Raw genomic sequence first — 26578 nt, forward strand, 5'->3', positions numbered from 1 at the left:
CCGCTCTTTCGCCTTTTTCTCACTCCTCTGATTTCTCTGCCCGCTCCGCCCGATTCTTAAAAGGGGCCATACCCACCCCTTCACTCCCTATCTATGGTTTCCCCCACCCGCTCACGCCGGCAGCCTTGTCTCCACCAATGGGAGCGCCGCGCAGCCATGCGCATGCGCAGTCTCGCGGCCGCCCTCGCTCGGAGCGGGCGGGCGGCGGCGGCCGGGGGTCCCCGCGGGCGGGCCGTGGCCGGGGGCTGGCGGCGGGGACGGGCCGTTGTCCGGCCGCTGTGGAGCGGCGGCACCACTGCCATGCCCGGCAGAAATAAGGCGACGTGCGGCTACGGCAGCCCGGAGCTTGCGGTGGGACAGCAGGCCGCGGAGGGGGGCCGCGACGCCGGGGGCCGCTCGCCTCACGGGGACGAGGAGGAAGAGCGCGGGGGGGCCGGTCCCGAACACAACCTCGGTGACCCCGACATCGTCAAGTCCCCCAGCGACCCCAAGCAGTACCGGTGAGGGCGGGTGCGGCGGGACGAGCTGCCGCCGGGGCAGCCCAGCCGGGCGGTGGGGTGGGCCGGGAACCCCGGGCATGGGAGCCGGGCTGGTCCCGGCGGCCGCGGCAGCTGCGGCCTGTCTGTGAGGAAAGGAGGCTGGCGGTCCCGCGGGTGTGTTCATCCTGAGGGGGCTGCCCGGTGTATGTGCGGGCACAAGGCTGGGACGATCGGCCCTTGTGCCAAGCTGCTCGCTGCTGGGTGTTCTGCAGGCGCAGCAATGCCCAATTCAGCGTTAGTTCGCAGCCCTCGGCCCGGCAGCTCCTCCTCTCCGAAAGCGTTCAGTGCAAAGTGCGGGTCAAGTATTTCAGAGCAGATCCCAACTTAAAAACTGCTGCTCTTCGTGTTTTAGATGAGCTTCTAAGTTTTAACGCAAATGTATCTGTGAGTTGAGGCAGAGTGCTTTTAGGCTGCCATTTTGTTTGTGTTTTTATTTCACTATTTCTGAGTAATACCCCGAAAAGTGATGAAAAAGATCAACTTCCCTGAGCACAGCTTACAGCGTCTGTGACCCAGACTCAGTGAGAGACTCGGATGAGAACTCCAGCAGAGATTGAGTTTGTTGGATGCTGTAAGGCAGTCTGTTCTTGCAAGGACACTTGGATAACTTCTTCCTGTAAGACGGAAGATTATCCAGCCCTTGTTCGGGCTACTTTTTAACATTTATCTTTAATTTTCATGATGTCTAATCTGTGCAGCTCTGCCTGAGCCTGGAACTGAAGTTTGGATTTGCAGTGCCATTGGCTGGCAGTGAGATTCCCTGCTGGCTGCCTGAAGAGGGCCCATTGGCTCAGGGAGAAACTTGCTCCCTCCCTTCTTGCCCTACTTCCTTGCTGCTTCCTCTGGATCTCTGCCTGCCTCTCCTGATGGCGTTCTTAGTCATGCTACTTTGTGGCAGGCTTGTCTTCATGCAAAGCTCACAGTGCTGATGCTGTCAGGTTAAGAAACTCCTGCCTTTGCTGCCTGAAGCAGCACACTGGTGGATGAAGCTTGGGAAATCCACTGAAGGCTGTCACTATCTAAATTGAGGCTCAGGAACCTCCTCTGCATGTGAGAATTGGAGAGAGTGTTTGCTTATAGCATAAATTAATACCAAAATCTCGCAGAAATCCCATTGTCCATTCTTAAAAAGAATTTTTCAGTTGGAAGCACAGAGTTGCATCCTTGCAGGCTGATTTCCATGTGTGTGAAGGGAGCCTGACAGAGCACAGACATTGTCCTTATGGAAGAGCAGTTCAGTGTGTCTGGAAGCAAAGCCACACTGAACCTGAGTCCAGGTGTGATGTCCCAAACCTCCTGAGGGAGTGTCCTGGCAGGTGATGTGATAGTGCTGACACATTTTCCCCTCTTCATGCTTCAGTGATGTGGGCTTAGTGTCTCTGTCTGCTGACATCAGTCTTAACTTCATGGAAAATGCCTTATTTTGCTTTCTCAAATAACATTCTCAAAACCAAAGGAGCTCTGACATAGATATCAGGATGTATTTTCATAAGTGGGACAAAATATTTGTCATGATAAAAGTTTGCTCATTAGAGTTGTAACTGTGTAGTTGTATTTACTAAAAATATATGCTTTATTTACATTCATCCATGTATGGAATTTCATGGTCCTGTATTTATTGTCGTTTGTGAAATTATAGCATTTCTCTCATGTTTACCATGCACTGATATGTATTTCAATACTAACTGCTAAACAATTGTCAAAGAAAAACTTGGTGTGACAAGAATCATGTTTAAACTTATTCAGGAGATTTAAGCAGTATTTTTAAGAATTTGAATTTTATTTTATAATTTGGCCTCACTTGCATCAATGCTGTATAGTCCTTCAAAAAAGCAATTGAACTGTGCTTGCTTCTGTTTCTACCTCATGCCATTGCATTTTTGGTACTGTATTTTGCATACTAGTGGATATTAGTTACATTTGTCCTTTTCCATTGGACTGAAACATGGAAAAAGTAAAGAACACCTGTGTCAGTGGTGCCTGTGCTCTAGATAACCTAAGCTGTTTAAATCCTGCTGGAGTGAAATCCGAGAGCCTCCAGCAGCACCAGCCTTGTCCTTGCTGCTTTCTGTCCTGGGTGCAACACCCACAGGCCTCCAGATGAGCAATGTAAAATTAGTATAATCTGCTCCCTTAGCTTAATGGGGCTCTGTGCAAAGGATCAGCAAGAGCTGCTGGATACACCTGGCTGAGCAGCTTTGTGGCACATTGTTCCTCGGGAAGAGCAGCCCTGTTCTGTTCTCTGCGCCACACCAGTGCTGGGGGTTGGGGTTCCCCAGGAGCTGTGCAAACCTGCAGGGCAGAGTTTGTGTGGAGGAGAAGGAAGTGCTGGAAGGTGCTGTCTGGGGCTTTGGCTCTCAGCTGCCCAGAGGCTGAAGCACCCACGTGTGCAGTGTGTGTTTTAGGACATCCAGGAGTGCTGCAGCTGTGCAGTGGGACACGTAGCTGGTGGGAATGGTTCATGGATGTGCTTTCAGAATGCAGGAGGATTCACTTTGTTCACAGACATTCCAGCACTCTCTGTGCCTCCTGCAGTTCATCAGAGCATCCCTGCAAGTTACACAGTGTGCGCTGTAGTTTGAATGAGTCAAAAGGCACTTTGGGTAGAGCAGATTAGTCCTGCTCAGCAGTCTTGCAGCAAGGAAACTGGGTGTGTGCATGATCACAAAACCCTGGCCCAGAGTAAGCTCTGTCACCTCCCCTTGGGTCATGAGTCATAACCTTTACACAACTATCAGACTTTTGTTCATTAGCTTTTTTCATAGTCTTGATAGTCCAGGAGCTGTGTCCACATGGCAAGGTTCTGACCTGGTACAAACTGGGGAGTTGGAGCAGATGACCTCTAAAGGCCCCTTTCAACAAAGACTGTTCTGTGATTCTGTGCTCTGTAACTCAGATTTTTCTGGGAGTGTGGGATGTGACCATGGGTTTATTTTATTCTAGCTTGCTTTTTTTTGTGTGTTTCTGCTGGATCAGACAGGACAGGTCTCTATCGCACTGGTTCATAGGGTGGATGAAGTATTTTCTGGACCAGCATTCCTTCCTTTCTGCTGCTGGTGCAAGCTCCTGGCAGGGATGCTCTGGCTAATTTGATAAATTGTGACTCTGTTCCAGATTTGATGGTAAATGAATACTGATGAGGGCTCTTGTAGTGCAGAGCATTGGTGCTTGCAGTCCTCAGAGTGAAAAGTTGGAGAAGGGTGCTGCACAGAGGGCTTGTGGGGTTTTATTTATATGTGTACACACATGTTTAAAAACTTCTGTGCTTGTATAAACACACACAGAGTTTATTGCTTCTTGACAGGAGCCCAGCCAGTTCCCTGTGACTGGTTCTGTGGAGCCTGCAGAGGAGCTCTGTCCTTTCTAACACTTGCCTGCTACATCTGCAGACCCCATTTATTAGAAACCATTGATGAAAACAAATCAAATCAAATGCTCTGGGGCCTACTTAGAAGCAAAGACTAAGATCTTCATTCTGTCACATCATACCTGTGTCCAAGAGCCTGACAAGCCTAAAAGATGATTGAAGTTTGGGTTTGCCTGTCCTGAGTGCATGAAGTGAGTGCTAATAGCTTAAATGTTTCACAAAGAGAAGAATAAAAGCCAAAATCAGTGAGCTTGACCTTATGGGTTGAAGGGCTTCTGCTATTGCTCTGAACTGCTTCTTATTCCTAGAGCTGCTGAATAGCAGAAGAATGTTTTACTTTCCTGCTATAAAACTGCTCAGTCTTGGCTACCATTAGATTTTCATTAGGAAATCACTCTCTAAGTATTACATGAAATAATTAAATTTTTACAATTCTGAAAATTCAGAATTAGGAAATGAGCATATTCATTGCACAAAATTATTCTTTCAGGTATATCAAACTGCAGAATGGCTTATGTGCACTTTTGATTTCGGATTTGAATTACTTGGATGGTGCCCCAACATCTTCAGAGGAGGAGGAGGATAATGATGATGATGATTCTGAAGAGGGCAGTGATGAATATGATGACTCTGGAGCTGAGATCGAAGATGGCAAAGAAGATGATGATGATGATGATGAGTGTGATGAGGGGGATGAGAGTGAGGACAGTGATGGAGATAATGAGGATTTCAATGATTCTGACGACAGTGAATTAGAAGAGCTGGCTGAAAAGGAAGAGACAAGAAAGAGAGGTTGTTCAGAAAAGCAGGTATGTGCTTAAAGCTGTAGGGTGCAAAATTATCTAGTGAACTTTCTTGAGGTCTGAAACTGTGTGATTAGGTGTTCAGACAAGATCTTTTTATTGTGCCTCTCCCAGTTGATTCATCTTGTACTTCTGTAATTTTCTTGACGTGTTTTCTTGAAGTGGCTTTTACTGAGAATGTTGTATTTTCTCTAGTCTGCAGCAGCCCTCTGTGTTGCTGTTGGCAGCTTCTCTGATCCTGAAGATCTGCCTGGATTAGCACACTTCCTGGAACATAGTATGTATCTGCTCCTGTTTCATCTTCTCCAGCCTCAGTGCAAAATGGGTGCTATGTAGCTCTGCATTTCTGAAGTATTTAGTATCAATTCCCAATTTGGCTATTGGAGAATTTATTTTCATGAGCTTGTGATTTTATACAAATAGTGACTTAGTAAGGAGTTCTTAATATGGGAGAAGGTGTCTCATACACTTTGCCAAGCTGTGTATTAGTTTATATCAACTTCATTTGTTAGCCATTAAATAGAGGGGAATTACGTTACATGTTGCTCTATAGACCAGGTTGGAGCTATGGACCTTTGTCTCCTGGTAAAGGATGATGAATTAGTAATTTGGACACAGAAACCACGTGAAGTTTCTGACCAGGTGTATTTCAAAATACTGTTCTTGCCTGGCTGGGGCCAGGCCTGCCTGGGAGGGCACTGTCAGAGGCAAACTACAGCAGGTACTGGGCAGATCAGCCAGGCTTCCTCTGCCTGTGAGCTGGGGGTCAGTCATAGAGGGGTTGCTCTAGCTGCAGTCAGGATTAACAGATTGATGCCATTTTGGCACTGTTGGTGATTTTTTGTTGCAGTGGTTTTTATGGGCAGTTTGAAGTACCCAGATGAGAACGGGTTCGATGCGTTCCTGAAGAAACATGGGGCGGCGACAATGCCTCGACGGACTGTGAGAGGACAGTGTTCCAGTTTGATGTGCAGAGGAAGTACTTCAAAGAAGCCCTGGATAGGTAACTTTGTGAATGGTGACTAGATGTTAATTAATGTCTGTATGTGCCTCAGGAGCTTGGGCGTAGTTGTTCTTCATTTTGGGATATCAAAGCTGTTGCTGAACTTCCATAGCTACCTGCACTACAGCAGTGATACTGAATTAGGAAAGTGCTGGTTCCCTCTGGATATGTTGCTGTTTTTTTGCTGTGGGATTATGTAGGACCCATGTTTAAGTCTTAACACATGCAGTTCTTTGATTGTTTTGGCACTCTTAAACTGGTAGCATTGATGACAGGAGAAATGTTATGCAACGTGACAACTGATCAGAGGGGAAGTGCTCGCAGAATCCCAGTGATTCATCCTTTGAAATGTCTGTTCTGGTAGAGTTACTGTTTTTCCTAAATTGTTAGTTTGTTTCAGGCAGCCTTCAAAGTTGTGGTACAATGTGTGTCTCAGAGGGAGGCATTTTACCCGGTGCAGGTTATTCACTGCTGAATGTCTCTTTTGCCAGAAAGTGCTTAACTTGCTCTTTTGTGCTTTGGGAACAACAGAGCTCCACTGGTTGGCATGGTTTCCTTTGGTGAGAGGAATTTCTCATTCATAGGGGTGTAGCTCAATATTCTTGATGCCATAAAATATCTCAGGAGCAGCACACTCCACTACAAATTTACTTTGTCACAAGAGCAACATGTTTGCACATTTTTCCAAGTATAACCTAAATTTTACTTTACTAGGCCAATTTCAGTTTCCATTTGCAGATTAATTCAGCTTTTTAAGATGTTTGGAAGTGCAAAAGAATAAAAAAAATATAATTGCAATCTGTCACAACAGCTTGCTTATTGCAGAGGAAAACAGAACTTAGGAGTTCTGTAGGACAGCTTCTCATACAAAGGAGATAAGGAGTGCTGAGGATGAATTCTGCTCATTCAAGCACTTGTGGATCTGAAGAAATGGAAAGCCATCACCTTTCAGTTGTCTTCAGTGTAATGGGTCTTCTGGCCATAGAACTCCATCACAGATATATTAGTTTTAACCTTTTATTGCTCCTAACCTTTTGCTTCAGCCAGTTCAGTTTTTCATTGAAAAACCTCAGCAATAAAACAGAACTATTAGATTCTCTGGCTGCCTTCTGCAGAGTCTCCATGCACTGCAGATCTCTCCCTTTCCAGTGCTCTTCTCTCTGAGGATACAGAAGAAATTTATTTGGATGACAACGCTGGCTTTTATAGTAGATACTAAAATTGTAATGGATATAGAAACTTATGTTTCATGGAGTTAAGAAGAAACTTCCTCTGTGGTCATATTGTTCCTGAGGAACAACTGGGATTTCCTCTGAAGCACCTGATACTGGTCCCTATCAGCTCCAGATTCCAGACTAGGTGGATCACTTGTGTGGCTCATTTTCAGGATGTAATGCAGATAGTCCTGCACCCATATCCTACTGCATCCAACCAATTCAGTCCCACTCTGGAGCTGGGAAGTTCTGCCCTTTGCTTTCTGATGGCTTTTGTCTTTAAGATGTTATAGTCAAGAATGACATAGCTCCTAGTAAGTCAAGCAACTTTGTAAACCAAAATAGTAGATGTTGGATTTAATTACTGGAGTTTTGGCCTAGTTTAATAGACACTGAAGAAAAGTATATGAATTTTTTCTGTTCCATAGGTGGGCACAATTCTTTATTCACCCATTAATGATCAGGGATGCAATAGATCGAGAAGTGGAGGCTGTAGACAGTGGTAAGTAAGAGAATCTTTTCCTGTGTGTTTAGCCCATCTTCTTAAAACAAACCCTACTTTGTGATATTGCTTATTGGTTTCTGTGTTGAACTTTCCTTCTAAGCACTTCAGTCAACCTCACATAACTTACCTGAGAGATGAAACTCTTGAATTGAAGCTTTGTGGCTGTTAGATATCAGTGGCTTTTAGAGGAAGAAAGAAAGACTGGATGTGGTGCCAGCGCTGTGAGAGTTTACCCTCACATTTTCACTAATTGGAAATTAATAATCTGAAGTGGTTTGGCAGTAACTGGCAGAGCAGTTACATGAGCATGTGGATGCTCTGCAGTGAACAAAATGCCTTTAGCTGCAGCAGAGCCCCAGAGCTCTCTCCAGTCCTGTGCAGAGTTAATACAATAAGTTGAGGTGATTTTACTTGTCTCCTTATTCTAACACCTGAATAAGTAACAAGTCACTTCCCAGAAGGAAATTAAACCAGGCACAGAAGCAAGTGGAGTGTTGATTTTCTTATATGTGATGAATACTCCCAGACTGCCTCTAAAATGTCACTGTTTTAGGAAAAAAATAGCAGATATCCCAACTGGGTCAAATATTTATTCCAAGTAATTTTCTTTATCTGTCTTCTGGCAGGGAAAGGGGGTGATTTGATCTTTGAATTTAGATAAAAGTCAGTGTAAACAAGGACCTGCCTTTGAGTTAGGGTGTGGTTCTTCAGCAGTTCCAGCCATTTTACACCTTGGTGGTGCAGAAGCAGTCCTTGCCTTGCAGTGACACCAGGGTAATGTGCTGCCCAGGAAATGGTGTCAGCTTGCTGAGCTGGCTGCAGGAGAGCCCAGCCACAGGAATTAGTTTACAGCTCTGCTGTACATGGTTGTTATTACCAGCAAAACAGGAATGGGAAAATGCAGTTCAGGAGGGTGAATTGATTTTGGCAGAGCCCCATATTTAGATTAGTATAAAGTGGTTGTAAAACTGCATTTTTAGAAACTTATCTTGTTCACCTTTCAATTTCTTATTTCATTATTAGGCTAGGGGTTGTTCTGTGTGACATATGGTAGAAACAGGTTTGTAATTGTTCTCTAGCTCTTATTGCAGGGCCTGGTCCTACATAATATTGATTAATTTTGTCCCCATTGAACTTAACATAGAGCATTCAGACAGGACAAGTTGGTGCTTTACATGCTTTTCCTTCTTGACACTTCCTTTACTTCTAACACCTTCTTTACTTCTCAGCTATATTTTTCCTCTTGTATTCATTATTACTTTCTTATTTCACTACTGCATTCATATATTAAAAGAAATTCCAGACTGCATCTGTGTGGTATGTCTCCTTTTCAGTTTGGCTGAGATTTGTGCTTTGTTTTGTGGGAACATGATGTCAAACTTTGATGCATGCCACTGCAAATTCTTATAATTAACAGAGTATCAGCTTGCAAGGCCCTCTGATGCAAACAGAAAGGAGATGTTATTTGGGAGTCTTGCCAGGCCTGGACATCCTATGAAGAAATTCTTTTGGGGTAAGTCATGTATTTCTGTTACAAAATGGTAATGATACTTAAACTTTTAACCACTTAGAAGTTTGAGTGGTTAGATGCACTAACATGAACTGTCATATCACAGCAACCATTAAACTTGTTCAGAAGAATTCAAGCAATTATCCATTTTGCAGGAAAATGGTTGGGAATAAAAGCAGCTGTCTCCTTTTTAAGATACTTTTCTTTCTGGTATTTACAGGAAAATGGTTGGGAATAAAAGCAGCTGTCTCCTTTTTAAGATACTTTTCTTTCTGGTACTGCTTTTTGCTATGTTATAACTGGGTGCCCAAGGTGTATAATTATGGAACTGTCTCTTAACACAAAGGTGGTGCTCTCTGAGTCATCTCCATCTTGCTTAAGCTTGTTTTTTTTGCTATTAGAATTTCCTGGAAAAATAAATTATTTCTTGTTGTCTGTCAGGGGAGGCTTTTCAAAGTAAATAATTCACTGTTGAATTTCTGGAAGTTAGATCTTCACAGCCATGTGGGGGGAGCAGAATGAAATTTGTCCTTCTCTTGGACAGTCCAGTCCTCTCTCCCTCACCCTGTGGTGCTGGTGAGTGTGTAAATAGCAGTGTGATTGATGGGTATTAGAGTTACCAGCTTTGAAGTGTAGCTTGTTTTTATAAATTTCTGTGGTGACATACACTGAGCTTCATATTTCCTCCTCTTTTTTCCTCTGCTGTTCTGGAAGTTCCATTGGTGAGGGAATGGCTGGCAATACACAGTGAGAGATGTGATAATGCAGGAGGACTCTGGCCTTCCTTGTTATAAAAATATCAGCTGTCCTTTGGATAAGAACCAGAAATCAGAAAATAGCCGGTTTCACTTGACACTCCTTTCACTCCAATTTTCTGTTGGGTATTTTTAATGTGCTTTACCATGATTAGACTTGGGAGGAAAGTGAATTCTCACTAGGTGTGTTCTTGCTGTGTGGGTAACTAGCCCTGCCTCCCCTGTGATGTTTGCAGGTAATGCAGATACCCTCAAGCACGAGCCCAAACTGAACAACATCGACACCTACACCAGGCTGAGGGAGTTCTGGCAGCGCCATTACTCTGCTCACTACATGACCTTGGTTGTCCAGTCTAAAGGTAACATCAGTTCTCCTTAAAAGCAGCCTCATTGCTGCCTTTGGTGCTTTTGGAGCCAGTCCAGCTGTAGCCCAAGCCAGTCTAGTGGTTTGTCCAGTCCTGCAGAGGGTATTTATATGTAGATTTTAGCCTGGTTTCCAAATGAAACAAGACCTGAGCAGTTGTGCTGTGTTATTGTCATCCTGCTGCTTCTTGAGAAACCTTTTCAATGGGTTCCATGTTAACACAGAAGGGAAAATATCAAAGATGACATTTCAGAAATAATCTTGTAGCAGTGAAGAGTCAAACCAGTTAAATGAATTAATGCTGATGATTTCTCTGCCATCAACAGTGGAACTCCTCAGCAAGTGATGGGGACACTGTGACTGAATCTCCCAATCAAATTGTCTTGTTTGTCTAGGAGGAGTAGAAGTTCTATTTTTTCCTCCATACCTTGAAAAATTCTATTAAAATGGATTATGGTTTGTGTTTAGGGAGGAGTTTTGTTGAATGCTAAAACTGATTACAATTCCCATCTCTAAAATGGAGATGATAATAATAGAGGCATTCTTTCTTTTTTTCTCCTTTGCTTTTAATTTTGGTCTAGACAGTAAACTACTTAGGGTGCTGAATGCCTCTTGAATAGTCATTTAGCCAGTGATGGATTGTAATATTTTCTGTGGTGTTTGGGAAGAATGGTGGTAGCTGGTAACCAGCCAGGTCAATTTTGTATTTCCTTCTCTGTTAAAACAAACCCAGCAGCGAATCCTCCTCCTACCTCATCCAGGCTTTTTTGCTGCTGTTGTTTACATATACAACATCACTTCTGGAGTTCAGAATGGTTGCTTAAACAAGCAAAGTTTTTATATTAAAAAAGCTTTCTGGTTTGTGACTTATTTCCCTTAGAAAAGAGGATGGGGAGAAGGAATCCTTAGGACTGCAGACTGAGTTTGAGGAGGAAAATTCCTGTGTATAATCTGGAGAGTCATGGAAAGAGTTGCAAGTCCTGGTGGTTTTGTAGATCCCTAAGACAGTAATTCCTTCTGCAGTCACTCCAGACACTGCTGAACTTTAAATCCCAGTTGTGTCAGCCTGGGATTTGAGCCCCCTACACAAACCCAGAGCTGTGGCCGCAGATACAGCTCAGCAAATGTTAAGAATTGGTTCAAACCAACAGCTTTGAAGTTTATAATTTAGAACTTTGCAGTTTTCAAATACACTGACTTGCAGCCTCTTTGAAATAACTGAACTGGTGAGATAAGGTAACTTGTCTTAGATCTTGAGGAAATTGCATTTCTGTCTTTCTTCTCTTTATTTTAGAAACACTGGATACATTGGAAAAGTGGGTGACAGAAATCTTCTCTGAGATCCCAAATAAGTAAGATTCATTTGATGCATAAAGACATTGTAGATGATAAAATTATCTCTTCTTAAAATGACATTTTAAAGAATCCCTTACTGGAGAAACAAAGGAAATCACCATTTGTTAATTAACATTCTTATCTGAGAAAAAAAAAGGCAACTTTTAAAATTAAAGACCACTGTTAATTGTTCCAGGAAGACTTTGTTTCTGCTTAACAATTATTTAGGCTGTGACCTGTGTGGTGCTAACTTGAAGCTGTGTTTGCTTAATATGTGTTGATGCCTTGACCTTATGATAAGTCATTCAAACTTAGATTATCATTTCACATTGCTTATCTTTGCTTTGTGTCAAAAATAATAAGAAGCAAAATTAATTAACATCGTATCTGGAATTTAAGTGTCATCCTTAGAGTGGCAGTGGGTTAGAAATAAATATTTTTTTTAATGGTTCACTCCAATATGCCCTCTAAAAAGGGGGTTCTTCAAAAGCTTTGCTAACTTGAAGAGCATTTTTTCCCTTTTGCAAGAGATTTGTTTCTGTGGTGCTTGGAAATGCTCTTGTGAGAGCCTAATGCCATTCAGAGACACATTTGTCTGTCCTGGCCACTTCCCTGCTCATCCCTCCTGCCCCACAGGACAATCCATCAGGATTCCTTGGGTGCAGGGTGAACTCAGGATGTTGTTTGCTGTTCTTGGCTGTACAGAAGCAGGTTTTGTGCTTCTTGTACTGAAGGAAGGGGGGTGTTGGGGTGGTATCCACATCTGGGTTAATTGCTCAGTAGTGTGGGCAGGCTGCTTCCCAGGGAACCTCCCTGGGGCTGGGGGAGTGCTGGGCTGCACCCTTAAAAAAAGGAAAAGGACCTTTTCCAGGCTCTCTGGTGTCTTCTCTGATGCCTTTGAATATCTCAGTGTAGCCTTGAACCCCTGCCAGTAACATCACACTTCCATTTTGCTTTTAAGTGGTTTACCCAAGCCCAGCTTTGGCCATCTGACTCAGCCTTTTGACACACCAGAGTTTCACAAGCTTTACAGAGGTAAGTGAAATGGATTTAAATGTTTTGAATACCTGCGTGCTGAAAGAAATATTCTCTGTGTGATCCAAATACTTTGTGGAGTAATTCTGTGTGGTTTTCAATAGCTTTTAACTATTCTTTCTGCATTATGTAAAATTGCTTATCTCTGTCTCGTCATGTATATTTATAATTAATTTATTTATTTGTGTCCAGTTGTTCCAATCAGGAAAGTTCATTCATTGACCATCACTTGGGCACTTCCACCACAAGAACAGTATTACAGGTACACTGTGCTGCATTTTACTTCTACCTTGTTTAGACTGTGAATAATTTATTGACTTTCACAACAAACCAAAGAATCTCATTTACTTGTCTGATTACTTTGGTTCAGCTAGGGGGGCATTTTAAAAATGAATTCAACTGCTGCAGATACAGTTCCTTTCCTCACTGACTCAGATCAGTCATTATGTTCTGAACTCCCACACTTTCAGCTTATTGTCTTAATTCTGCCTGAAAAGGCAAAACTTGCCCTGAAAAAAGAGACAGTGTATATTTTAGTCATTAGCCCAGTGATTTGAATTCTTTCTGTGAAATGTGTTACCTCCTGGCATCTAATCTCCTCCAAACTTTCTCTTAGGGTGAAGCCTCTTCATTATATTTCCTGGCTGGTGGGACATGAAGGCAAAGGCAGTGTTCTTTCTTTCCTTAGGAAAAAGTATGTGGTTTTTAAGCACGGTTATTAAATGCTTTGATCTCATTCAAATACAGATAAACTCTGTTTTGTGTATTTGTATTTTCTATAGATGTAAAAGCAGGCCAAGACTGCCTTTTTTATCAGTGTTTTGTAGTGATATTCTGTGAGGTGATGATAAACCCAAGTAAGAAATAAATGGGATTTTTGTCTCTGAGTAATGGATCAGCAGTATCTCTGACTGATCTTTGAGATCTCCAGAAGATTACTTAGCGTTTTCACTGTTTTTCTTTAATTCTGTGTCCTCAGGTCACATCCTTAAGCTGGAAAAGCTTTGTGTAAACTGTAAATGGTTTGAAAACCTCTGAAATAAAAATACCCTGTGATATACTGCTTCTAGCTAAGCTCAAACAAAGCTGAAAGGATTAAATAATAAATACCTTTCACTCTTCCATAGGTTTTGGGCCCTTGCATTGTATGGAGGAAATGGAGAGACAGGGTTTGAACAGAACTCCACTTACTCCATCTTCAGCATTTCTGTGACTTTGACTGATGAAGGTTACAAGCACTTCTATGAGGTATGGTGTCCTGCAGCTTGTTTTTCCTGCTGTTCCCCTAATGGCTGGAAAGATGAATGTGTTCCTTTCTGTCTGCAGGTGGCCCATGTTGTGTTTCAGTACGTGAAGATGCTGCAGAGAAGGGGGCCAGATCAAAGGCAAGTGTTTACCACTCCAGCAGATATTTGTGCTGGTGTCCTTCTCCATTATCCTGTTATTTGTAGTGTTTGCCCTTTTTGTGGAGTTCCTGGAGCATAAACAGGGAGTCGCTAGTAAAACTTGTCTGTGTGGAAAACATGTCAGTTTTAAAAAGTTCAAAAAGAAATTTTCTAAATGTTTATGCTTATTTCCTGGTGTTTTTCAGTTTCATTTACTGTGATGTGATTCCTTCAGTTTAGTAAGCTGAACTAGTGTAGAGGTCAGGTGCAGTTTTGTGTTCATTTTAAATGAATTTGTTGAGCGAGGTCTGTGGAAGTCAGGGCTGGGTGTTCTGGTGTTAGCCTAAGTTTATGTTAATTTGGTATCAGATTTTGACTCTTGTTAGTTAACTTTCTCTTTGGAAAGTGGAAGAACTTTCTGCCAGTTCTGAGAAATGCCATTTTGGGAAGTGCATTTAATGTTGGCTTCTGTGTCTTGTATCTGAATGAATCATCGATCCCACCATTGATGCCTTTCCTAGAAGGCTCCTTTTTTAAGATTCTTGGTAAATGTTGTGGAACAATGGAGAAAATCCACTTTTATTATCTTCTTCCTCCTTTGCAGAATATGGGAAGAAATACAAAAGATTGAAGCTAATGAATTTCACTACCAGGAACAGGTATTTATCCTCTGTTCTGACATAGGTAAACCATGAAAAGTAACTACTTTTTCATTTTGAAACATATTTTCAAAGTTCTATTTGAGAAGAAATGCATTGTGCACTTAATGAGGCTGTATTTGGCTGAAAGGAGATGTATTCTAGGCAGAGAAATATTGAGATTTTTCCCTAACAGAATTTAATGTTGATTTTTCATTCATTACCTCCTAGGTAGGCTCTTTCAGTTTAGATTTTCTTACTGCTACTACATTTAGTCATGTTCTCTTTCTTACTTGGTAACTTGTTTTTTTTCTTTGAATGGCACTGAAATTTCTTTTTGGGAAAACAAATCCATCCATACAAATACTCCATACAGCAGGAACAGAGATTTGTGTGTGCTTTTGTGACAGGGTTGTGAATCCCAGGGGCAGAAGAATGACTTAGTCATGGCACCCCAGTTTTCTGCTTGGTGAATGGAGCTGTGCTAAGGGCTGATGGGCTTGGCATGGGCTTGGCATGAATGATTGGGGGGTGCCTAGGGGAGGTTTAATGTTTCCTCAGGTGTTTGGTGTCTTAAGGAATCCTTGGGAATGTTTCCCACTACATTTACACAACAAAGATGTGCCAAACTCAGCTCTTTCCAGGTATCTGTGATCTCTGCCACAGGATCTGTACAGTCCTGTGCTGCCTGGTGCAAACACCCCAAAAGCACTTGGCAAGAAGCTGAGCAGCCTGGTCCTCCAGGCAGCCTTACCCTGCTAAAAGGCAACGTGTATTTCTTGTTTAAACAGGAGAACCTCCCCCTCCTCACCCTGCACATCATGGCAGGGGGCTGGGGAAAGGAGCAGAGCCAGAGCTACTCGTGCAGCAGCTGCAGTTCCTTGCCTTGTGCTTTCCAGGCCACTTTAAATCTTGAATTGATGTAGGGCTCTGCTTGTGTCCCCTGGAGGCAAGGAGTGCTTTCTGCTGGGTCTTTAACTCGATAGATTCCATGCCTGTAAACTGCATAATCAAGGTTTCTTCTACAAAGATGATGTGTCTGACATGTCAGGATTCTCAGAGGAGATTGAACATTTGATATGGTTATGAAATATATTTAATTTAATAACTGAAACGAAATGCTGTAGCAAGCACAGCATCCAACACATGCTCAACATATCTGACTAGTCAAGCTCTTCACAGAACAGAAAATTGGTATCTTGGGTTTCTAATTATGTGACAAATAGCTTTATTTCTTTGCTTGCAGACAGATCCAGTTGACTATGTGGAAAACCTTTGTGAGAACATGCAGTTGTTTCAGAAGGAAGATTTTCTGACAGGAGACCAGCTCTTGTTTGAATACAAGCCGGAGGTAAATGTTCCTTGAACTTTGATTATATGTTTTGATGTAAGGAAAACATGTGCATACTGTGTAATACAGGCATTTGTAATTAAACATAATGCAGGCACAGGTTTTGTATTAATTGAAACACTTGTATTCAGAAAGCAAATCTGTTTTGTAAGCTTGTTATGTCTTGTTCTTCCTACATTCCAACTGAGAAGTCTTTGCTGGCTCAGGCAGTCAGAGCTGCATTTGAAGTGAAATATTGTCTGGAACTTGCAGATCATTGCTGATGCCCTGAACCAGCTCAGCCCTCAGAGAGCCAACCTGGTTTTGCTGTCTGCTGCCAACGAAGGCCAGTGTCACCTCAAAGAGAAGTGGTTTGGGACTCAGTACAGCATGGAAGGTAAAACAGCAGCAGAGCTGAGAATGTCTGATTCCTGCATTGGAGGAAGTGAAAGGCTGACAACACAAAATACAAGTGGGGAAATGAATCCTCAGTGCTTTATTGAGCTCTCCATCAGTCTCTGTGCCACCCAAAGCTGCTCTTTCTTTGCTGCCAGTGGATTCCCACTCCTGCAGTTCCTTTGGGAGGCAGAGGTCCCAGTGAGCTGCACTTGCTGCCATTCAGGGAAAGAACAGCAATGGGGCACAGGGTGTGGGGGGAGCTGGGTTACCAAGGCAGACTTGATTTGCTTTTAATAGGGCTGCTTCAGTCCTGTTCCAGAAGGTTTTGTAGGAAGGGATTTAGAAAGAGTCCTGAGGAATGGAGTGATGTTAAGAAACTGCTGTGATACTGCAGATCTTTCTGGAGATTGGGAAAAATGTCTGGAAATAGGATGGCCTTCCCTTCCTGTTGAACTAATGCATTTCATGGTTTTTAACAGATATTGACAGCTACTGGAGTGATTTATGGGACAGTGACTTTGAGTTAAATCCAGATTTACACCTTCCAGAGGAGAACAAATACATAGGTAAGGCACCTGGGCATGAGTGAAATCTTCCCCAGTGATTTATTTGAGAATTTGCTGTGGTTTAGAAACAACCTAAACTGGTATCAACCGGTTTTTGCAAATTAAAAGAACATGAGCACTCTGTTCAGCTGGATTTTATTTACTCTTCTTTTATTTATAGCTTAAGAACTGAGTTATTTTAAGTTATATAAATTTACAAATGATATATCCATAACAGAGCAGGCCTCACAGTCAGTGAGAGTTAATACAGAGCTCTAAACACCTTAGAAGAGAATTTTATTTGCTTAATCCTCCTGTTTCTGAAAGCATTTAAATACCATCTGGTTTTGTTGCCAAAAGCAAATGAAATGAAAATGAGGACTTGTGTCCTGGATGGAAATGTGATGCCACCACTTCTGCTCTGCTTTGGCCACTGTTCTGGTGTGGAAGTGAAAAAGAGATATTCTTTGGGTCCAGGAAAGTACTGTCACAAATAATTTAAAAAACTGGAGGGGAAAAATGTATTTTTTGATACTTTTGAAGACTTGGATGAATTTAGCCTGATTGTGTCTGTGAAACACACTAACATGTGGTTTTGGTGTGCTTTTTCTCTTTGTTAGCCACCGACTTTGCTTTGAAAGTTTCTGACTGCCCTGAAACAGAATATCCAGTCAAAACACTCAGCACACAACAAGGCTGTCTCTGGTACAGGAAGGATGATAAATTCAAAATCCCAAAAGGTAAATGCCCGAGGGCTTTCTGAATAGCAAGACCCTGTTTTTACCAGATGGAATTAATTTGAAGGCAAATAATCCATGGTAGTGTTCACCATGTAAACTGAAGTGCTTGCTGTCAGCTCTTCCACGGTCCTTTTGATATGTTTATTAGCTACAATAAAAGAGAAGCAGGTGAGCTAAGGCAACAAAGACACCCTGCTGATACCTCAGGTTGAAAAGTGGAATCACTGAAGTTTACTGACTTCTGAACAGTCTGTCTGGGGATAGGATTGGGCAGACAGAATATGCTGCTGAGACAGGGGCTTGAGAAGGAAGGAGCACTTTAATTAGAAGGGACTTAGTCTCTTCTACAGGAAGAGAAAAATACAGCCTGGATCAGAGACAAGGGTGTAAAATATATTGCTGCTTTCAAGCAGAATGTCACAGTTTTTAGTGTCTCTTAAACAGATGTTCTGTGAAGTTTTCTTTTTCGATTTATAGTGGTCATGCCATGGGAGTGCTCTGCAAAGCACAGCTTTGTTTTCCAATATTTGGTACTTCAAAGGGAAGATTTTTGGAATAAGAAGGAGAAGACATTTAATGATAACTTAAAATAAGAAAAAAAGTGTTATAAATGAATGACCATTTTCATTAAACTCGAATTGTCACCAAAGAGCAACTTGATGGAAATATATTTGAGTTCAGAAAGTTGTCACTTTCTATTCAATTGCTCATTGAAATTTCCTTTTTCTCCCCAGGTTATGTTCGATTCCATCTGATCTCTCCATTGATACAGCAGTCTGCAGAGAAGTGAGGATTCTATTATTTATGCTTACCTTGCAGAGTAACTAAACTACCATACCTAGTGAAAAACGGGGAAGAGACTTTCATTTTAAGCGGGAATAGAATAAGGTGTCCTTTTCTCACATCCTTCCACCTTCCTTGTGGTTTTATCTGCAGTTTGATGGTGGTTCTGCAGCAGGTCCTGCCTGTAGCCAGCAGATGTGTAAGGAGTTCATGGTGTGATATTCCCCAGGGCAAGTCTGGGGAAAAGCAATGTGACAGCAGCAGTGCTCAGAGAAGGAGGTGCTCCTGAAAAGAGCAGCCCACAGTCATATCCTGAGCATGTCCCAGCACCCTGGGAGCCTGCAGGAGCAGGACAAGAGGCTGCAGCAGCCTTGGGAAACCAACTGGGGTCAGGCAGAGCTCTGGGTGCAGTTCTGGGCCTTGCCTGAGGCTGCCATTGCTGCTTGTACCCAGTGTCACAGTGCTGTGTCATAAGCCTGCCAAGACCTGCACAAATCAGGTTTTGGGAAAGCCTTTTTAAATCTGTTTTCAGGAGGTGTGTTAGTTTAGTCTTTGAATGAGAATCCAGGCAATAACAAAAACCTGAAAGCAGGGACTGCAGTTTCCAGGTTGTGTAGCCTGCTTGGCTCTAGCTTATTATTATTTTTTACCTTGGTAGATAAATAATCATCTCATTGCTCAAGAATTGAGCATAACTGAGTCTATCTGTCCCCCATACCATTACACAAAGTGAAATAATTTCATTTACTGTGATTTTTCCATCTTTTGAGCATTGTCTTGTTAAAATGTGCATTCTTACCTTGAAGAAACCTTAAATCTTGTGAAGGTGGAATTTTTCACATTTCAAGGACATCCTGACACATTGCTGGATGTCTAGATCATTTTAAAGTAGTGTCATGTGCTTTTTGCACAAAGGGAAACCTGCATTCTCTATTTCTGTTTTTTTGGGAAAATTTCTTTTTTAATCTCATTTTACACAAGTTCCATTTCTGTTGGAATTCACTGCATGTACCATCAAGCTCATCGGGCTTCACTTTGATATTTAGTCCATCCTTTTTTTTCTTTCCTTTTAACCTCCTGCCCTTCTCTCCCTCCAGCATAGTCTTGTTTGATACATTTGTAAACATCCTTTCCCACAACCTGGGGGAACCAGCTTATGAAGCAGACGTGGCTCAGCTGGAGTACAAGCTGGTGGCTGGAGAGTATGGCCTGATCATCAGAGTGAAAGGATTCAATCACAAACTACCTGTAAGCTCTGCTCCTCTCCTCACTGCTGTTATGCCTGCAGCTTTGCAGTGTGTGTGCTTTTCTGGAGCTGTGAATGGTTGGATGAGGTGTTTTAGACAGAAAAATTGGTCCCTGGCAGGGTAATGCAGCGAATGTGCTGCTTTTTCTTGTGCTTACATGTATAAAGATGGAGTTGTGTGAACTTACACCAGCTCAAATTACTGACTTCAGGCTGACTTAAATCTTCCTTTTAAGTAATAACTGTATCTCCATTAAAATGTTAACAGCTTTTTCTATAAAAAGAGCTTTGTGTCTCCCATGGCCATAAAGAGGATTGGAGCCTTTCCATCTCTAAGTTGTGCCTGTTTGCATGATGTCTGGAGAAGGGTGTCTGAAAAGAGATTTTGGTTTCAGTTTGACTTTGGAGATCCAGCTTCTGAACATGCACATTTTGGGTGCAGATTTTCTGTGTTGGCTTGCTGAGAGGATTGGGGGATCCCTGTTCCCATTCCCTAAATTTGTGTAAGGCATGGCAGGCAGAGAGAGGACACAGTGAAGAGGAGACAGCCATTAACTTCCATTGCAAGAGCTTTGCTGGAGCTTTAAGACCATTAATCACTTGTCAGACTTATTAATAGCAGTTTTAACAGAAAAAGCCAAATACACAAGCAGCAGGGTCTGAATATTCTCTTTCTAAATCCTGAATGATATCTCTGTTGTGATGTCATTTTACTGGTCAGCTGTAAAAGGAAAAAATGGAATATTGAATACAGAAATGTTGGGGGTTCCACGCTAGATTTGTGTCAATAGAATGTGGAAACTCCTATTGATTTGGGATATTGAGCTTATTCACTGTGTAAAAACACTGCCCTTCTGAAACAGTCATTTGGGATAGAATTGTTTAGTGAAGAACATCTGGCAGAATGGAGGAATGTGCTTTAGGAATGCTCCATGTCTCAATAATGATAATTTTATTAATGATAATTTTATATTATTGTACAGCATTACATTAAACCAACAAAAATCCCCAACTGAAACTCTTCTCTTTACAGCTTCTATTTCAGCTCATCATCGATTACTTGTCTGACTTCAGCTTTACTCCAGCAGTTTTTGAAATGATAACAGAGCAGCTGAAGAAAACATACTACAACATCCTCATTAAACCTGAGACTCTGGCCAAGTGAGTTCTGGGGAGGGCAGCAGTGGCTGAGGCTGAGGAGCTCAGGGATCCCAGGGCTGCTTGCAGGCTTTGCTGTAGCTTAGGGAGCCCCAGCAGTGTGACAGTGTTCACGGGGTCTTAGGATGAGGGAAGAGATGAGGATCTGACTCCATGTTTCAGAAGGCTTGATTTATTATTTTATGATATATATTATATTAAAACTATACTAAAAGAATAGAAGAAGGGATTTCATCAGAAGGCTAGCTAAGAACAGAAAATTAATCATAACAAAAGCTTGTGTCTTGGATTGAGAGTCTGACCCAGCTGACTGTGATTGGCCATTAATTAGAAACAACCACATGAGACCAATCACAGATTCACCTGTTGCATTCCACAGCAGCAGATAATAATTGTTTACCTTTTGTTTCTGAGGCCTCTTGGCTTCTCAGGAGGAAAAATCCTAAGGAAAGGATTTTTCAGACAATGTGTCTGTGACACAGCAGCCCTGCAGCAGCAGGGCAGACGCGTGGCCAGGGAGCTGCTGTCGCACAGTGACCTGGAGCCAGCAGTGGAGAGGGCACAGCCATTCACGGGCTGCTGGAGCCCTCTCCCTGTCTGCAGCCAGGAGTGGCATCTCTGGCATGCAGCAGCTCCTGATGAGCCCTGCCTGTGTTCCCTGCAGGGACGTGCGGCTGCTGATCCTGGAGCACGGCCGCTGGTCCATGATCGACAAGTACCAGACGCTGATGAAGGGGCTCTCCATCGACGCCCTCTCCGCCTTCGTCACCGCCTTCAAATCACAGCTCTTCGTGGAGGGGCTCGTGCAAGGCAACTTCACCAGCAGGGTGAGTGCAGCCCTGGCAGTGCCTGTGCTCACACTGGGATTTACCACACTGAGCTCTGATCTGGCACTCTGGAGTCTCATCACCTCTAGCACCTCAGGAGCGCTCATGGGGACAAGCCAATGGCAGTCCACAGTTGCCAGTTTGAACACAAGTTTCCAGGAATTTGGATTTAAACTGCTGATAGGAAAAAATGTAGTAGATGTCTGTAATCTATTTCTCCTGTTGCCACCATGTTTTATATTGTTTGGTGTATTGATATAGTTGATATGGAGAAATTCCCGCAGTGGTGCCACAGGAGGAGGCTTCCTTCCCTCAGAGCACATTTATCCTGGGAATTTGAGTGCCAGACACATGGAGTAAGGATAACTGGTGCTATTTCTTTGGCTCATGCCTTCTCCTTCTGGAGAAGTGCAAAAAGCAGCGTGGAGACTCTGCAGTGTGGCACAGAGGAGGCTGGATGGACTGGGGACAATGTGAGGAGGAAGGGATGTAGGAATGCAGGGATGTAGGGAGCAGGACAGCTCAGCTGCTCTTTGCTTGGGACTCACTCTCTCAAGTGCTACCCTGGTGTGTGTGGTTGTGAATTGGGGTAATAATTCTCCTCTAACTAAAACTGATGTTTGCTTTCTTCCCTAGGAAGCAAAGGATTTCCTGAATTATGTTGTTCAGTGAGTATCTCTTGACTCTTTAATTGCTTATTATGTGAAAACTATAATCAAGATAAGATTCTTTTCTGGAGGAAGGAGTTAGAGTGGGAGTTTAAGCAGACGTAGTTCTGGTTTGGGGAAGGGGAAAATGATGTCAGACCAAGTGTGTAAATGTCTGGGTGTTGCTCTGGTTTTGGCCAAGGTGTGAGCAGGTGTTTAAGTTGTGCTGTTTGTGCTCCCCCCAGAAAGCTCCACTTTGCCCCCCTGGCCCATCCCTGCCCCGTGCAGTTCCGGGTGGTGGATTTGCCAAACACCCACCTGCTGTGTAAGGTGAAAACTCTCAACAAGGGCGACGCCAACTCCGAGGTGACAGTCTACTACCAGGTACTGTGTGCTGGGCTGGGCTGGGCTGCTCCTCTGGCTCCACCCCTCCCTGAGAGCAGGCTCTGCACAGGGATGTCTCAGAGGGGACAGACACCCCTCATGTGACACAGGCCCTGTGCCCCAAGGCTGAACACAAGTGGGATTCCCTGTGGGGGGTTCCCTGAAGCCAGCACCTCCCTTCCTGTACTGGTGCTGGGAGCTGGGTTAGTGCTGTGGTGGCTTCCTGGTGTCCCCAGCTATGATCCTGGGGGCTGGGCTGGGCCTGTCCCCTCAGTGAAAACCAGAACTTCCCACCTGTCCCTGCTGTGAATTGTCCCTCAGTGCTGCAGTCCAGGCTGAGGTGTGTGCCACAAGTCACCTTGGCTTGAGCAGTCACATGAAACCCACCCCGAATTCTTCGTTCTCTTTCCAGTCAGGTGCCAGGAACCTGCGGGAATACACCCTGATGGAGCTGCTTGTGGTAAGTTTGTGTTTGTGTCTCCCCTGAGCACTGCTTGCAGCTGAGGCCATGAGGCTGACTGGCCCCAGTGTGTTCTATTGCTGCCCCTGGCTGAAATGTTTGGGTGCTGCAGTGATGGACACCACAGGAGACTGTTCTATAGCTCCCAACCCACAGGACTGAGCCCTCTTAATGCAGTGGTTGTGGCTGGCCAGGGACACTTCAGTGTCCCCCTGCTCTGTGTGGAGCCCACGAGGGGCTGCAGGGCAGTGTCACCTCTGCTGTACCTTTGTGCTGTTTCAGATGCACATGGAGGAGCCTTGCTTTGACTTCCTGAGGACCAAGCAGACCCTTGGGTGAGTTCACTGGGATTCCTCCCTGCACCTGCTCCTACACTCCTGCTTTGACTGGTCTCTGGAGGTTGTACTGTGGGAGTCCTTCCTGCACAGTGGCTAATCCTCAGTTACTGTAATGGAAACAGCAACATCAACGCTTCAAAAACAAAAGCACCCATCAATACAAGGTGCAAGCCAAGTTGCTTCTGAGTTCTGTAAGATTTGCATCTCTTACCAGTGTGTTAACTCAGAATTATTCAGCATAAAGTTGTTTCTTGCACTTCCACACTCAGCCCCCTTCCCCAGGGCTGTTTTCACAGCAGCTCTGTGGTGCTGAGCAGCCTCGCTCAGAGGCACCCTGCTACCTCAGGAAACTGGAGCAGGCTTTTCACAGCTCTGGGTCTCTCACTCTGCTTGGATGAGTTTGCAGGAACCCAAATATGAACACTCCCAAGTTTAAAAGGACTTCCTAAAGCTGAGAAAACACTGAAAAGCAGCAATGCAGAAAATAAAGAAAATAAGACTTTTGCAAATTTAAATCTCAGATTTTTCCCTCTCAAATACCAACACTATTTTAACCTGCAGCATGTCCTGTAAATGAAAAGTTAATTGTGCTTGTGTTCTTTTTTCTTTTAAGCTACCACGTGTACCCCACCTGCAGGAACACTTCTGGGATTCTTGGCTTCTCAGTCACAGTGGCAACCCAGGCTACTAAATACAAGTAAGTGCTCTGTGGGGAAAGTTCCTCACTACTCCCAGCCCTGGCTGTGGGAGTCACCTGCTCCCAGTTGAGAGTTCCCTCCTGTTTCAGGCCACAGAGGGATTTTTTAATTCAAGGGGATGTCAGAAGGGACACTGCTGACAGTCACAACATCCTGACTCAAAACCAGCACCTGAATAAAAAAGTAGCCTTAGGCTTCTTAAAACTGCAGTGGTCCTGACTTGAATAGTGAAAAGTAATCTCAAGCAAGTAAAATATCCCCCTGCCCTTTTGAAGCTGTTCTGCCAGGAGAGTTAAAATCCTGTCTAGCTGTTCTTGTGGCTCATGTTCAGTAGGCACAGCACTGTTAGGGTTTTGTTCAAACCTGGCCCTTTGAACTACAAGCATTTGGCCTGCCAGAGTTGCAGGAGTTTTTGAAAAATGTGCCATTTGTGAAAAATAACAGTGTCAGTGAAAGCTTAATTAGCACAGTGCTGCTGCCTCTAATTTTTACATTTGGACACTTCCACTACTGAGGTGTTTGTCATCAGTGAGGGTTTTAATGTGTCAGAAACCTCAGGATCCATCACATCACATTTTCTTTCAGTCCCAGTCCTATAGCCCCTAACTCTGCAGGGCTCAGGGCTGCAGCTGGGGACAGCAGAGCAGGTCCCAGCAGAGCAGGTCCCCAGCAGCTTCACAGCAGAGGCTCCTGGGGTGCCTGTGCACAGCTGAAAATGAGAGCACTGCACAAAGTGACCACCAGGTGTTCTCAGAGGAGTTTTCAGGGGATAACAGCAGTGAGCCTCTCCCTTCCTCATCATATGGGGGCTGCTATTTTACCCCTTAATATTTTGTGGATTTTTTTTTTTTGTTTGGTTTTTCCTGCCTAATTAAATTATTTGTTTCTCTTTTAGTTCTGAATTGGTTGACAGGAAAATAGAGGAGTTTCTTTCTTGCTTTGAAGAGAAAATCAAGGATTTAACTGAAGAGGCATTTAACACCCAGGTAAAATACCATCTTGAAAAGCACTTCTTTGAGCTGCATGATTCAGTTACAGCTATCTGGTGATTTTCTGAGGTTTTCTGGACAAAGGCCTCACCTTTTAAAATCTGCCTCTTGCTCTGTTCTGCTGTTCCCTAAACGTCCATTCTCTTGCCATTTACAGTCAGGCTCCAAAAGGAAGGAGCTACCTTGTTAATGTAATTCAGCTTTTCTCTCAACTGCAGTGACTGTGATGGTAAATTAAGGTAGTTTTAAACCCATTAAAGCTAATTCTCTTTTTCCCATGTAGGTAACAGCTTTGATAAAACTGAAGGAATGTGAAGACTCCCACCTTGGGGAAGAAGTGGACAGGAACTGGAATGAAGTGGTGACCCAGCAGTACCTGTTTGACAGGCTGGCACGGGAGGTGGGTGTCCTGCAGCTGTGGGACACAAAAACCACACTGCTTTTGCAGCACTTTCAAAAGCATAAGTGGGATTTATGCTACTAGTGACACACTGCCTCTAAAATTACATGTTCTTTTAAGAGGATTCTTTTATGCAGTGGAGTAGAGGTCGCAGAGGAAATATTCTTATGTTTAAAATTACTTGAATTGCCACTGTACTGCTAAAAGCTCCTTCCTGTGGGTTTCAGATTGAAGCTCTCAAGTCTATTACACAAGCAGACCTGGTCAACTGGTTCCAAGACCACAGAAGCAACCAGAGGAAAGTGCTCAGTGTACATGTGAGTGTCTGTCAGCTCCTGCTGCCACCTTCAAGAAGCAGAGTGCAGTAAGAGTGTGGGAGAGGAGATCTGTGATGTAACTTGTACTCTGGTTATCCATTTTTGTAGTGTTTTTGTTAGAATTGCATTTTAGTATCTCAAATTAATTGCTGGGTCAGAGAAACACTGAATGAAATCCCAATTCCTCTTCTGGTACCTTTTTCCAGGTGATTGGATATGGAAAGCACGAAGGGGACTCAGAGGTGACAGCTGTCTCAGGACAGAACTCTTCATCTGGTGAAATACCTCATCTTGTTTTATTGCCCCCCTCCTCTTTGATGCGTGACTTTACTTCCATCAAGGACATCAAAGCGTACACATCAACTCTGAATGTTCTCCCTTACCATAAAATATTGAAATAAAACTGATACCTTGCCCGGCCCTGCTGTGTAATACAGGTGCTTTCTGCAACATCAACATGACAAACCTATTTTTATTAAACCAGAGCTGTAGTGGTAGCTGGGATGAAGAGCCCGTTCAGACACTGAGGAAGCTTTCCTCAAGTTTCCAGCCAACCTCTGATCACCTTCCCAAGTTCATTAAGAAGAGGCACAGCCCTGACTTCCCCACGCTCTCCTCTCCAGCTGTCTGGAGCTGTGGGCTCTGCCCTCATGTCCAGCCTGGCCTGCACCATCCCTGCAGTGCTGCAGCAGCTCCTCAGCAGCAGTGACAGCTCCTCAGGAAGGACCTGCAGCACTCCTGGAGCAGTGACAGTGGGTGGGAGGGGGAGACAAGCCCGAGGCTTCCATCTCACACTGCTTTTTTAGTTTTTCTGTATGTGCAACATAGACAAAATTAAGATGAAATCAAATAAAAGCTAGACTT

The 26578-nt window shown here is 43.6% G+C and overlaps 1 protein-coding gene across 1 annotated transcript; it reads left to right on the forward strand.

Annotated features, from left to right (window-relative positions):
• Positions 1 to 162: 162 nt before the first annotated feature.
• On the forward strand, positions 163 to 26576 carry NRDC (nardilysin convertase). The gene is given in 32 exon segments (XM_030953702.1): positions 163 to 500; positions 4397 to 4715; positions 4905 to 4986; positions 5560 to 5622; positions 5625 to 5712; positions 7355 to 7428; positions 8849 to 8944; positions 9933 to 10055; positions 11355 to 11412; positions 12357 to 12430; positions 12623 to 12692; positions 13047 to 13124; positions 13558 to 13678; positions 13757 to 13815; positions 14420 to 14474; positions 15700 to 15804; positions 16057 to 16180; positions 16662 to 16748; positions 17348 to 17467; positions 18202 to 18253; positions 19348 to 19498; positions 20530 to 20657; positions 21319 to 21481; positions 22118 to 22149; positions 22374 to 22512; positions 22925 to 22972; positions 23255 to 23307; positions 23924 to 24007; positions 24904 to 24994; positions 25281 to 25397; positions 25625 to 25714; positions 25921 to 26576. Coding segments are annotated over 32 exon segments (3477 nt in total). The 3' UTR covers positions 26116 to 26576.
• Positions 26577 to 26578: the final 2 nt, after the last annotated feature.

This window comes from Camarhynchus parvulus, chromosome 8, assembly GCF_901933205.1.
Source record: "Camarhynchus parvulus chromosome 8, STF_HiC, whole genome shotgun sequence".
Lineage (NCBI taxonomy): Eukaryota > Metazoa > Chordata > Aves > Passeriformes > Thraupidae > Camarhynchus > Camarhynchus parvulus.